The 14718-nt window shown below is 40.1% G+C and overlaps 1 protein-coding gene across 4 annotated transcripts in view; it reads left to right on the forward strand.

Moving 5' to 3' along the window:
• STK4 (serine/threonine kinase 4) overlaps nt 1-14718 on the forward strand; it is a 336256-nt gene that overhangs the window by 255402 nt on the left and 66136 nt on the right. For all 4 annotated transcript variants that reach the window (XM_077765279.1, XM_077765280.1, XM_077765282.1 and 1 more), the window contains exons 4-6: nt 2355-2483; nt 5219-5333; nt 11863-12027. In XM_077765279.1, the coding sequence (XP_077621405.1) occupies nt 2355-2483; nt 5219-5333; nt 11863-12027 (409 nt within the window). The remainder of the gene's footprint in view (nt 1-2354; nt 2484-5218; nt 5334-11862; nt 12028-14718) is intronic.

Raw genomic sequence — 14718 nt, forward strand, 5'->3', positions numbered from 1 at the left:
TTCAGTTTTCAAAAAGAGAAGACTCAGAATAACATCCTTGAAAGAAGAACAGCGGGTTATGAACACGAACAGTTAGCTCCATGAAAAATTAAAGTTGGGAATCTTGACATTGAAAACTATAATGAGTTTTGGAGGTCTGTAATTTGGATGAACAGTAAACTAGACAAGCTAAGGAATTTGTGAATGGAAAGATAGCAGTGAGACTGATCCCAAATTCAGGTCAGAGAAACATGGTGTTAGAAATCAAGAGGACAACCTGGATTGAGGAAGTGCATTATGGGTCCAGTAGGACTTCTAGGAGATAGTAGAAAAGATAAGAGAGGCAATAGATAATGCTGAGAATTTCCAGACTTGCAGAAAAATCCTTCAGATCAAAGAAGCTTATGAGGTATCAAATCAACTAGTTATATAGTAAAAATGTAGAATGTTAAGGGTAAAGAGGAAATCCTGAATACAAAAGAGAAATTACCTATGAACAATGATAATCCAATGATAGCCAACTTCTCAGGAGCAAAAGAAGCTAGAAAACTGCAGAAAAGGTGCTGAGGGAAAGCCATTGTCCACAGACTCTATCCAGCACAACCGATTCATACATATTGAACCTAGTGTATCGAGAATAACTTTGGATGAAAGTAACAGAATACCCACCTAGCAATGGCAACCGATAAGGGCATTGAATAACTGAGTAATAATAAATCTGGGGTGAAAGATTCCAGAATGGTTAATTGGCTTGATAATGGGTTAGCATTTCGGTAGTTCTGGCTACATTACTTTCTAGCATCATGCCTTACATAATAGTAATCAAAGCAGGAAAGGAAGTGGCAGGTAAACATGGGCCTTCTTGTGTGTTACTCTCTGATTTATCAGGGAAGAAAGTCTCTCCCAGAATCCCTTTGGCAGAATCTCCCCCTCAAATTTCATTGGCCAGAGCTAGGTCATCTGCTTATTACTACTGCAGGCACCAGCAGAAGGAATAGGAACACTGAGTGCTTGGACCACCATGTTTTATCCCCTGGGACCAAGCCTTCACCACCCTAATGAATCAGTAGTTTAATCTTGTGAGGAAGAAGGAGCAGCAGTCAGGCTTCCACACATGGTCAGTGGTTGCCTATTTGGCAAAAAAAAAAAAAAAAAATTGTGACATTTAAGAATAATTATACTCGTTCAGCAATATAAGGGATTCTGATGGAATGGAAATGTTTTATGTGTTTTGCATAGACTTTTTGTTTTTAAGTTTTATGTTACTTTCACATTGAAATGGTTGTTGAGTGTCATTTTGGCAGCTAGAGCACTCAGCAACTTTGCTATATCAGGTGGCACTGTGATGTTGATGTTTTTTCACCAAGACAGTGTGAAGAAGCAGGTGGGTTTGGGAAATAGGAAGGACATCTTACTCGTTGTGTTTTTAGTAACTTTCTGTCGAGGTTTAGTAACGAGCTGTCGAGGTTTCCAGTAAAACTGTAACCCATCATACCAGGTGATGGTATGTCATTTGACCACCACAGTTGCTTTGTAGTTTGTATTGCGGTCATTTTACAGGTAGGGAAATTGAGGCATGAGAAGGTTAATATGTATGTAAATGATAGCTAATATGTAGTTAAGGGGTAGGGCTCAAGTCCCAGGTCTTTCAATTCTAAATCCCATGCTCTTTTCACCCCCGAATGGAATTGACATACAAACTTTTTACTTTTTTCAATAATAATCTTATAAAGGGACATGAATAAAAGGCTGTGTATGTGCTCTGTTCATCTGATACTAGCATTTGAAGGGCCTGAGATTTTTTAATTAGTTTCCATAATGTTTTAAGCATTATTGTGACTAAGAGCGGAAAGACCTCATGGGACTGGGATGAACACAAGAGCATAGGGACCTCCCATTTCTGTGTTCGAGCCCTGGGAGGTGTGGGGAAGACATAAGCTTTGTGTTCAGACACACCCGGATTCACATCCTGGCCTGACCACTTATTTTTTACCTTTGTGACAGCCAAGCCTTGTAACCTCTGAGCCTTTTTACACATTTTGCCTGTAAAATAGGAATAATGACCCCTTCTTTGGTTTTTTGTTTGGTGTGTGTGTGTGTGTGAGTGAACTGGGATGATACACAGCTTCTGACAGACATCAGGCATGGTAGCTACTATAATAGTGGTTATTTTATATGAATACTTCACATTTTAAATGTGAAGTTAACCATTCTCTTTCCTCCCCAAGTACTTTAGCTATTTCAGTTTTGCAGTCGTAAGTAAGTATATTAGTCACTGGGGATATAATTTAGAACCATGGATTGCTTGTATTTGACCACTTTTTATCTCTGGGCTTGCTGTGCCTTTATAGATGTTCTCTTTCCCCCAATTATAGGTCCTATGGCAGTGTGTACAAAGCGATTCACAAAGAGACGGGTCAGATTGTTGCGATTAAGCAAGTTCCTGTGGAATCAGACCTGCAGGAGATAATCAAAGAAATCTCTATAATGCAACAATGCGACAGGTAAAGACATGCGGTGTTACTTTGGAGAGGCCATAGGTTTTAGATGAGCTGTGATTATTTACAGTTTAACGCCCACAGACGCATTTACTTAGATACTTTGCAGAAGAGAGAGTTTAGTGGAATCTCTATGCCTGTTCTTTTCAGAAAAAAAATCTGATGAAAAAAATGTGTGTTTTAGTAGCTAAACTTTTACAGTTTCTATTTCTGCATAGATTTTTTTTTTCTTTTTCAGTAAGCTCCTTTCAAAACTAGGAAGAGGAGGCAAAGAGGCAGAAAGTGGTGCTGGCTTTTTTTTTTTTTTTCTGATAGTGATCTCTTTTACTTCCTATTGAGAAAACATTTCTGCAGAAATGGCTAAGAAGAGATCATTCAAATACTTTCAGCTCTAGAAGCCTTGGAATATCAGATCTATAGAAAGAAAATCCTTTTTTTTTTTTTTTTAAATGTATTGCTGTTCCTTCACATTTAAAAAAGAATTCTTCAAGCTCAGAGTAGTTAAGAATTGTATTTTTGAGGAACTAAGATTTGTCAGATGCTGTAAGCAGGAAGTCAGGCCTCCAGGCAACCACAGAAAAGCACGTGGTCTGCTCTGAAATTCTGTGACAACATGGGTTGTTCTCTGTGATAGAGCAGGCTTTCCCACTACTGGGTTTTTTTAAAAAAATTTTTTTTAATGTTTGTTTAGTTTTGAGAGCGAGAGAGATACAGAGCATGAACGGGGGAGGGGCAGAGAGAGAGAAGGAGACACAGAATCCTAAGCAGGCGTCAGGCTCTCAGCTGTCAGCACAGAGCCCAATGCGGGGCTCGAACTCGTAGAGAGTGAGATCATGACCTGAGCCGAAGTCGGACGCTTAACTGACTGAGCCACCCAGGCGCCCCTCCCTACTGCTGTTTAAATTTGAGAGAGGGACACCTGGGTGGTTCATTCGTTTAAGCATCCCACTTTGGCTCAGGTCATGATCTCATGGTTCATGAGTTCAAGCCCCACGTCAGGCTGTTAGCACAGAGCCTGCTACAGATCCTCTCTCCTCCTCTGTCTCTGCCCCTCCCCTGCTCGCTCGCTCTCTCTCAAAAATAAATACTAAAAGAAAAATAAATGTCAGAGAAACACAAACTTAGGGGCAGTGCCTGCTCTAGGGAGATGGAAGGAGAATGAGAGCATCTTGCACTGGAGGCTGCATCCGTTTTCCTGAAGCTCAGCATTGGGGCAACTGGGGTGGCCTACGGGGAAGCTTGCCCAAGAGCCCTTAGATTTCACAGACTTGCAAATGTAGTTATTTTCTCTTCTCCCTCCCTCCCGTTCTTTTATTCTTTATACTTTTTGGGATTGCTCTCGACTAGACAGAACTCTTACATCTCTTGACTGGATTGAGTGGAGTTAGGTAGCCATTCTCCTTTCCCTCCGCTCTGAGATACTGTACGGAAGCTCTTTCCAGTTGGCACTTTGGGACTTTGCCGCTTCTGATGGGCTACACAAGCACTGTATTTCAAACAGAGTATGCAAATATCTCTAATTAAAGAAGAGTTATTTTGAAGAGCCTATTCTGTGCTAAGCTTGGTAAGGGGTGCAAAGAAGTACAGGGCAGACTTCTTGTCCCCTGGGAGTTTATAGACAAATTGGACAGGCCAGGCATCCCTGTGTTTGTACGGGAGAATCTGGCCGATGACACAAGATCATAGAGGACTTATTTCAACAGTAAATAGCTGGTACTGCTTGCCTTGTAAAGGCAGTGGATCCTACAGGAATTTAAGGAGGCGAGAGCAGATGTGGTGATCGGTACCTTGAGAGACTTACTCATCCGTGTCTTCATCAAGTGTATGTGTCCTGCTGTCCTTGTCATTGGCCTGTTTCTCGGGGGTGAAGGGGCATTTGAAATTCTGAGCGTGGTGAAGCTGAGTAGGTTTTAGCATCTTTATTTAGTATGGATGCAACATTATTTAGCCCTGAAAACAATCTAGCCAATAAAGCTAGTAGCTCCCGGTGGGCAGATTATTTCATTTTAATGGGATGTTTGGCTTTTCTCTGAAATTCCTCACTTGGTATCTCTCTTCAAGCCTGAAAACAAAAATTCCAGGTCTGATTCTGAAGATTTTTTTTTCTTTATAGTAGATTATAGTGTGATTTTTTTTTTTTCTTATTACAAAGTACACATGACTTCTGGGAAAAATGTAAGAAGAAAAAATCATTTGTCCCTTTGGAGAAGTAATCATTATTAAATACTACTTGGTGTACATATCTCTTTCTGGAGTTTCACTGTATTTACTATTATGTAGCCTGTACCTGCACCTTTTTTTTTTTTTTTTCTCTAAGCAGGGTACCTTCTCATGTTATCAAGTATTCGTCTGTAATATTTTCCTTGGATTTGTGGTTATTCCATTATATGGCTCTATTGTTATTCCTTTAATAAACTCCCTAATGTTAGACATTTAGATGGTATCCAAATTTTCGTTGTGACAAATAGTGCTGTGATGGTAACTATTTCTTTTTGAATAGCTGTAATTCTTTTCCTAGGGTGAACTGTAGACCTAGAAATGCAGGTTAATGAACCCATACATTTTCTCACTTATGTTATTTATCATTTGGGAAATTATCATTATTTATTATTTACATTTTCATCAATAAAGAGAGTGTTTGTTTTAAGCTTAAATATGAATAATTGATCTTTGGCGCAGAGAAATTAGTTTTCACGTATTGAAGGCTGTTCCACTAATTCATATTGTCGCTCTCTTTTCAGCCCTCATGTAGTCAAATATTATGGCAGTTATTTTAAGAACACAGACTTGTGGATCGTTATGGAGTACTGTGGGGCTGGTTCTGTGTCTGATATCATTCGATTACGAAATAAAACGGTAAGTTTACCTTCTAGAACAATGCATCTGGGCTAGTTTCTGGCCTTGTATTCGTGGGAGCTATCCTACTGCTATTTTAAGAGAGAGGACCGTCAGATTTCCCTGTTTCCATCATTTGTTCCCCCTCTGCTTTCTGATGCTTCCAAAAAGTGACAGTTTTGACATCAGCTCAGTCCACTGATGGGTAGCATCCCTTTATTTCATACTGGGAGGGAAAACAGCGTTTATCAGATCTTGGTTAAGCAATGGATTTTATTTTATTTATTTATTTTAAATTAAAATTTTTTTTTTCTTACTGTTTATTCTTAAGAGAGATAGAGCAACAAAGTGTGAGCAGGGGAGGGGCAGAGAGAGAGGGACACAGAATCGCAAGGAGGCTCCAGGCTCTGAGCTGTCAGCACAGAGCCTGATGCGGGGCTTGAACCCATGAACCATGAGATCATGACTTGAGCTGAAGTTGGGTGCTTACCCAACTGAGCCACCCTTTTTAAAAAAATTTTTTAATGTTTATTTATTTTTGAGAGAGAGGCAGAGCTCAAGTGGAGGAAGGGCAGAGAGAGAGGGAAACACAGAATCTGAAGCAGGCTTCAGGCTTTGAGCTGTCAGCACAGAGCCCGACGTGGGTCTCCAATTCCTGAATGTTGAGATCTTGACCTGAGCTGAAGTTGGCCAGTTAACCAACTGAGCCCCCCAATGCCCTTAATATTTCTTTGTTAACGTGTGTTTACTTTTGAGAGAGAGAGAGAGAGACATAACATGAACGGGGGAGGGGCAGAGAGAGAGGGAGACATAGAATCTGAAGCAGGCCCCAGGCTCTGAGCTGTCAGCACAGAGGCTAATGTGGTGCTCGAATTTACGCAGTGAAATCATGACCTGAGCAAAAGATGGACACTTAACTGACTGAGCCACTCAGGCACCCCAAGCAATGGATTTTAAATGTTTAAATTAGGATTTCGTTTTCTCCTTTTACCCAGCATGTTCACAGATTAACTTCTACATGCTATTAATCAGAATAATCTCTGTGAAAGATTATTCGCTCTTACTGTGATTGCTGGGTTAAAAACTAGGAGACACGGGTTCTAATTCAGGTTCAGTTGCTCATTCAGTAAATATTTCTAAGCCCTAGGGATCCAGTAGTAAAGAACACAAGGGCCCTGCTCTTATGCTAGTATGTTTTTTTGTAGGGCAACAAAAAAGCCACCTGATGGTAACTAGAAAAGAAATCCCAGATAGTGATCATTTATTTGAAGGAATAGAGTGGTGGAGGGTTCTCGGGGAGCTACTTGAGAGTGGACAGCTGGGGACGTCCTCGCAGGGAGGTGGCACTTAAAGTAAGACTTGAGGGGTGCCTGGGGGGCTCAGTTGGTTGAACATCTGAGTCTTGATTTTGGCTCAGGTCTGGTCCCTGGGTCATAGGATCAAGTCCTGTGTCGTGCTGTGTGTCAAGTGTGGAGCCTGCTTAAGATTCTGTCTCTCTCCCTCTGCCCCTCTCCCCCACTCACACTCTCCTTCTTTCTCTTTCTCTTTCAAAATAAAATTAAAGTAAAACTTGAATGACAAGATGGAGCTAAGACTTCTAAAAGAACATTCTAGATAGGGGAATAAGCAGTGCAAAGATCATGAGGCTAGAATGGGTTTGGCACATAAAGAAGGCCACTGTGAGTGGAGGGGGAAAGGAGGGGGCACTGCGGGAGACGAGGTGAGACAGGTGAGTGGGCCTGGATTATGTTGGGATTGTCCACCACAATAATGAGTTTGACTTCTGTTCTGGGTATCATAGGAAACCATTGCTGGGCTCTCAGCAAGTAAGGAAGGAGCCTTCTGTACACATTTTAGAGGATAAACTGTGGCTTCTATGTGGACTCTGAATCCATAAAAGTAAAAGCAGGGAACATCTTAGCCTTTAGTGGGGTTTTTTTTTTTCTTTGTTTTAATAAGAAAAACAGGAATAATACCTATATTAAATATTTGTGCAGAATTGTGAACACTAATTTAAATATGTGAAAGTACTTTATAAATCGGGAGGTGCTGTGTATATTTATGTAATTTAATTTTAAATTATTTTTAAAGTTTATTTTAAGAGAGACAGTAAGCAGGGGAGCAGCAGAGAGTGAGGGAGACAGAGAATCCAAAGCAGGCTCTGCACTGTCAGCACAGAGCCCGACGTGGGGCTCGAACTCACAAACCAAAGGATCATGGCCTGAGCTAAAATCAAGTCAGCAGTTTAACCAACTGAACCACCCAGGCGGCCAAAGATGGGAATATTTTAAGACTCAGTTGTATCCTTAAAAAATTAAAAATAAAACTACCCTACAATTCGGTAATCACACTACTGGGTATTTACCCAGAGAATATAAAATCTAATTTGAAGGAGTACATGCACCCCTGTGTTTATTGCAGCATTATTTACAATAGTCCAATCACGGAAGCAGCCCAAGTGTCTGTCATAGATGAACGGATAAAGAAAATATGTGGGTGTGTGGTTGTGTATATTCACACACACACACACACACACACACACACACGTGTATAATTATTATTCAGCCATAAAAAAAATGAAATCTTGCCATTTGCCACAACATGGATGGATCTAAAGAGTATAATGCTAAGTGAAATAAGCCAGGTAGAGAAAGACAAATACCATATGACTTCACTCATATGTGGAATTTAAGAAACAAAGCAAATGAACAACAACAAAAGAGACAAACCGAAAAACAGACTCTGTGAAGAGAGGACAAACAGATGGTTATGAGAGGGGCGGTAGGTGGGGAATTAAGAGGACACTTAACCTTGATGAGCTTGGAGTAATATATGAAACTGCTGAATCACTATATTGTACACCTGAAACTACTGTAACACTATGTTAACTACATTGGAATTAAAATAATAATCATTAAAGAAATAAAAAACTCAGTTGTAACTTTTGGATTATCTGTACAAGTATACCATTTTCTTAGAGTTAGTGTGTTTTTCTGATCAAATAGCAAGTTCTTTAGCTAGGAATAATACCCTACAATAAGATATATTTAAAGAAGTCCCAAAGCTTGAATAATTTATTGAATTAAAAATTGGATTCCAAGCCTTCTTGTATGCACCATTAAGTTATTTTGCTGCAGGGAGTTTGAAAAAAATCCCAAACGAATTTGATGATGAATTTGATGTTTTAATATTAGTTTATTTTATTTATGTAAATTTTAGCTATGAAGTGCTGATCTTTAATTATTGCACATTGTTTTGTAAGATGTTTTAACTCTATCTTGTCCAGCATGTTATGCACTAGCTTCAGGTGGTCATTGAGGATTTTAAATGTGGCTAGTCTGAATTGAGAAGTGCTATAAGTATAAAATATCTGATTTTGAAGAATTATTACAAAAAGGAAGAATATAAAAAAAATACACATTTTATGTATTGATTACATGTTGAAATGATATCTTGGATAAATATGGTTGAGAGAAATACATTATGACAGTTAATTTGGGGGCACCTGGTTGGCCCAGTTGGAGGAGCGTGTGACTCTTCATCTTGGGGTCATGAGTTCAAGCCCCACATTGGGTGTTAAAGATTACTAAAAAAAGAAATAAACTCCAAAAAAAAATTAAGTTTGCTTTTTTAAAATGTGGCTATTAGAAAATTAAAAGTTATATTTGAGACTCACATTATATTTTTATTAGGCAGTGGGCCCTTAACCGATCAGCTCAGCTGGTTAGAATAAGGGGTCAGTGAACAAGTTACATGAACTCCGTTCTCTTCATGGATGAGATCTATGAAGATCCAGCCACCGGAGGTACCCAAACTCTAGTTTGCAGCCTTGCCGATAGCGTTTGCTTGGACTGCAGCGGGAGCTCTGTCATTTGATAGCTCTGCAACCTTTGGCACAAATTACTTATCTGTGCTTCAGCTTCATTATCTATAAAATGGTGATGATGGTGATAGTACCTATTTCATGTGATTCTTTTTTTTTTTTTCTGAGAGAGAGAGACCGTGTGAACAGGGGAGGGTCAGAGAGAGAGGGAGACACAAAATCTGAAAACAGCCTCCAGGCCCCAGGCTCTGAGCTGTCTGTCAGCACAGAGCCTGATGCAGGGCTCGAACCCACTAACCGTGAGATCATGACCTGAGCCGAGGTCGGACGCTTAACCGACTGAGCCACCCAGGAGCCCCTATTTCATGTGATTCTTATAAGGATTTAATGAGATTACAAAAACAGTGCTTGCCATAGAATAAATGCTTAATAATAGCTGTTTTAAATTTTATTAGCAGTGTCTGGATCTTTTTTTTTTAATGTTTATTTAATTTTGAGAGAGAGCGTGCGAGTGGGAGAGGAGCAGAGAGGGTAGGGGACAGAAAGTCTGAAGCAGGCCCTGCGCCGATAGTAGAGAGGGCTTAAACCCACGAATTGTGAGATCATGACCTAAGCTGAAGTCTGACACCTAACTGACTGAGCCACCCAGGTGTTCCAGCAGTGTCTGGCCCTTAATTGATGCTTATTAACTATTTGTTGATTGATTGATTGATAACATAGTAATTATTAAGCCATGTGTATTCTTCCATGCCTTATATCATTTGATTTTCCTGACATTCTTTTTTTTTTTTTAATGTTTTATTTATTTCTAGGAGAGAGAGAGAGAGAGAGAGAGAGCGTGAGCAGGGGAGGGTCAGAGAGAGAGGGAGTCACAGACTGAAACAGGCTCCAGGCTCTGAGCTGGCAGTCAGCATAGAGCCCAACATGGGGCTCGAACCCACGAACCGTGAGATCATGACCTAAGCGAAAGTCGGACGCTTAACCGACTAAGCCACTCAGGCGCCCCTGATTTTCCTGACATTCTTAAAGAAAGGTGATAGTCCTACTTTATAGACTGAGAAACTAGAACCAAGGGAGGTTCGAGAACTTGCTTAGGTCACACAGCTAGAACGTAGAGCCAAGGGGAAACACTAGGTCTTTCTAATCCCCAGCCCCACGTTTGTTGGACCACAGCCTACTCTCTTCTAAGTGTGAGTTGTTAAAATGGAGACTGAGAGTTGGTTGGTGGATTGTGTTTGTTTAGCACTGGGTCTGCACAGCATCAGCATGGGACTGGGCACATCTTCTGTGTCGATCCACAGTCTTGCTTTCATTTATTCATCATCATTCAACAAGTGTTTTTTCAGGACCTGCTATGTGTCAGGTGCCTTTCTTGGTGCTAGGAATACAATAGTAAACAAGCCAAAGACATTTTAAAATGGAGTTTACATTCCTAGTAGGAAAGACAGCACATAATAGGTATATAAATAACATGTCATACGTCAGTTAGGGATAATGCTGCATTTACCAGAAAGATAGGATAAAGGGGTAGAGAATGACCTAGGAACGGTCATTGGCCCTTAATTGATACTTATTAACTATTTGTTGATTGATTGATAGCATAGTAATTATTAAGCCATGTGTCTGGGGAAGGCCTCTCTGGCTCCCTGGATGAAGAGCTTTATAGGCAGAGAGAGCATCAGATGAATAGTCCCAGAAGTGGAAGTTTGCTTCGAATGTTTGAAGAACAGCAAGGAAGCCTACATGGCTGAAACAGAATGGCAAGGTAGAAAGTAGTAGAGGAGGAAGGTAGGTGGCAACCAGATCACGTAAGACTTTGGTGAGGACTGGGGGCACCTGGGTGGCTCAGTCGGCTAAGCGCCCGACTTCGGCTCAGGTCATGATCTCATGGTTCGTGGGTTCAAGCCCCACGTCGGGCTCTGTGTTGACAGCCAGCTCAGAGCCTGCAGCCTGCTTTGATTCTGTGTCTCCCTCTTTCTCTGCCCCTCCCCTGCTCACATTGCCTCTCTCTCTCTCAGAAATAAATAAAAACATTTAAAAATTAAAAAAAAAAAAGACTTTGGTGAGGACTGGCTTTACTTTTGAGTGACTTAGGAAGCCATTGGAGAGTTCTCAGCAGATCTGGCTTGCTTTAGGGGGTTTTTTAGGCAGGTTTTAGGAGGTTCATTATGGCACGCTGCCACGTGGAAAATACATTGTTGAGGGTCAAGGGCAGAAGCAGTGGGACCAGTTAGGACCAGCAATAAGACCATTTAGGAAACGATTAGAATAATTCAGGCAGGACATGCCGGTGACTTGGACCAGGGTAATAACAAGAGGAAATGTTTGGATATATTTTGAAGATAGGAAGGAGCCAGGGACGACCTCAAGGTTTTTGTCCATAGCAACTGAAACTGTCTTTTACTGAGAGAGAAGACTGGGAAGAATGGAGCAGGTTGGGTGGGTGGTAGAAATGGAGAATTTGACTTTGACATGTTATGTTTATGAGGCTTGTTGGGTGTTCGGTTGGAGATGCTGTGTAGGCAGATATGTGAATCTGATGTCTGCGGGGAGGTGGGGCAGGAAATACAACTTCAGAAGTGGTTCATGGAGAGATGGTGCAAGCCGTCCTATGCTGTCACAGGCTGAATAAGGTCTTATATTCTAGTATGGGAGCTTCAGTCTATTTTCCCCCTTGATGTAAACCGATGGAATTTTTAACCTTTCATTCTTTTTTTTTTTTTTCAGTTAACAGAAGATGAAATAGCTACAATATTACAGTCAACACTGAAGGGACTGGAATACCTTCATTTTATGAGAAAAATACACCGAGATATCAAGGCAGGAAATATTTTGCTAAATACAGAAGGACATGCAAAACTTGCAGATTTTGGGGTAGCGGGTCAACTTACAGTAAGTAGAAATGTCACTTGTCTTGGTAACTTTCAGCTCTGTCCTGAGAAGGAATTCCTATTATTTAGGTATTTAAAAAAAATTTTTTTTTAATGTTTATTTTGAGAGAGAGACAGAGTGCGAGTGGGGGAGGAGCAGAGAGAGAGTGGGGGAACACAGAATCCGAAGCAGTCTCCAGGCTCTGAGCTGTCAGCAGAGCCTGACACGGGGCTCAAACTCACGAACCATGAGATCGTCACTTGAGCCAAACTTGGACACTCAACCAGCTGAGCCACCCAGACGCCCCTAGGTATTTTTAAAAAAGAATTGATTTCATTGTGTTCATAAAAAGATTATAAAAGGTGCCAGTAAAATTATAAAAGAGCAAGTAGGTTACATCAGATCCTTTCCTGGGGTTCAGGTTCCCGGATATTAACTTTGATAAACTGAAAGATAAAACAAGAAATGATAGAGTAGAAGTTTGAATTTTGTTCATCGTCATATTTATAAAAGGAAGAAAAATTCAATCCAAACTGCTCTCTTTGAATAAGACATAGCATCATCTCAACCAGGAAGCAGTTGGCAGTTATTTTACTGAAAACACCTTCCTCGTTTGTGTCCAGGATACCACTTTTTGATTCTCCTCCTACGTCACCAGTGCATGGCAACGAGAAAAACCATGTTTTCAAAACAGGAAATGTAGAATTACCTGATTTTGAAAAATGCCTAAGTATATATGAAGTATATGCAGAAAAACAGAAACAGTGCTGGACAGATATGCACTCAAATTTGTAGCAATGACTTTATACATCAAACAGTTTTCTTGGGCCGCAGAAAAAAAATATTTTTTGCTTTGTTTAGAGCTGGTCTTAGGTAGAGTTTTCTGGCTTTTTGTCTTGTTTTGTTTTTTGTTTTTAAATCTACCTGGATTATGTTAGGCAGTTTAATAGGCTTTGCAATGGCACAAACATTTGTTTTTGATGTTTAAAAAACAAAATCAAAAACTTATTCCATATTGTGATTTCTGGGCCTTTCAAAAGATGTTGTTAACACGTAAAGTCCTTCTAGGGAACAGTTCATGCTTCCAGCTGTAGTATATAAATGTGCCCGTTTCTGGGGCTCCTGGCTGGCTCGGTCTGTAGAGCATGCAACTTTTTTTAAAAAATATATTTTTTAATGTTTATTTACCTTAAGAGAGAGATACAGAGTACAAGCAGGGAAGGGGCAGAGAGAGAGGGAGACACAGAATCCAAAGCAGGCTCCAGGCTCCGAGCTGTCAGCAAAGAGCCCGACATGGGGCTTGAACTCAGGAACCATGAGATCATGACCTGAGCTGAAGTCAGGCGCCCCTAAAGCATGCAGCTCTTAGTCTCAGGGTCATGAGTTCAAGCCCCACATTGGGCATAGAGCCTACTTAAAATAAATAAATTAATTAATTAAAAAAATGAATGAATTAAAAAATGTCCATTTTCCCTATTTGCCAGTATTGAATGAGAAATAAATTGTATCTTTTAAATCATTTTTGAAACTATTTTTACATTTGACTGTTGGCCATTTACAATTCTTCTTTTGTAAGTTAACTCTTCATCTTAATTTTCCTAAATGTGTTGGACCTTTTAAAAAAAATGTTTGGTGGGGGGGCCCAGTGGCTCAGTCAGTTAAGCATCTGACTTGAATTGGGTTCAGGTCATGATCTCATAGTTCATGGGATTGAGTCCCGTGTTGGGCTCTGCATTGATGGCGTGGAGCCTGCATGGGATTCTTTCTCTCCTTCTTTCTCTGCCCCTCCCCTGATCGTGCTCTCTCTCAAATAAATAACCATGAAAAAAAGAAAAACCCTATTTGCTAGGGGCACCTGGGTGACTTAGTTGGTCGGGCATCTGACTTGATCTTAGCTCAGGTCTTTTTTAAAAAATTTATTTAAAATAATTTTTTTAAGTATGTTTATGTATTTTGAGAGAGAGAGAGAGAGAGAGTATCCCAAACAGGCTCTGCACTGTCAGCACAGGGCCAGATGCGGGGCTCAGTCTTGTAGTTAGACACTTAACTGATGAGCGACCCGGACTCTATGCTGAGAGCCTGCTTGGGATTCTCTCCCTCTCTCACTCTGTCCCTCCCCGGCTCTTGCTCTCTATCTCTCAAAATAAATAAATAAACTTTAAAACAAAAAAAGATAAACCAAAACTAAAAAAATTTGTTTAAACACTGAAGTTTCCAAATTTTATATACGGAAATCCACCTTCCTTTTACATTGTGCTTTCTGCCTTTGATGCCATCCTTTAAAGTCCTTTTCTGCTTCAGCATTCTAGAACTGTTCGTCTATACTTTCTTTTAGTACTTCTTGGATTTTGTGTTTTGTATTCAAGTTTTCAGCCTATTTGAACTTCCTTTGGTGAAAAGTTTAAGTTAGGAAATTAAGTGTAGAGTTTTAGAAATGATTAGCCAGACTCTCATTGCTTTTTTTAGTCCTTTGCTTGGTAGTTAGGAATGACATTTTAATCATATCTCAGGCTTTATGTATATGTGTGTGTGCACGCACGCATGTGTGCACACACTTTAATACACATACATTGCCATTGTCTGTTTCTGGACTTGATGTTTTCCCTTGATGTGCTACTATATTAATGTAACTTTATAATAGAGATCAAGCTGGGTGAGTATCCACTCATTACTCTTAGTTTTAAAAAAATTTCTAGATCTGCAAATACTTAT

This window comes from Crocuta crocuta, unplaced genomic scaffold, assembly GCF_008692635.1.
Source record: "Crocuta crocuta isolate KB4526 unplaced genomic scaffold, BGI_CrCroc_1.0 scaffold477, whole genome shotgun sequence".
In the NCBI taxonomy this organism is placed as follows: Eukaryota; Metazoa; Chordata; class Mammalia; order Carnivora; family Hyaenidae; genus Crocuta; species Crocuta crocuta.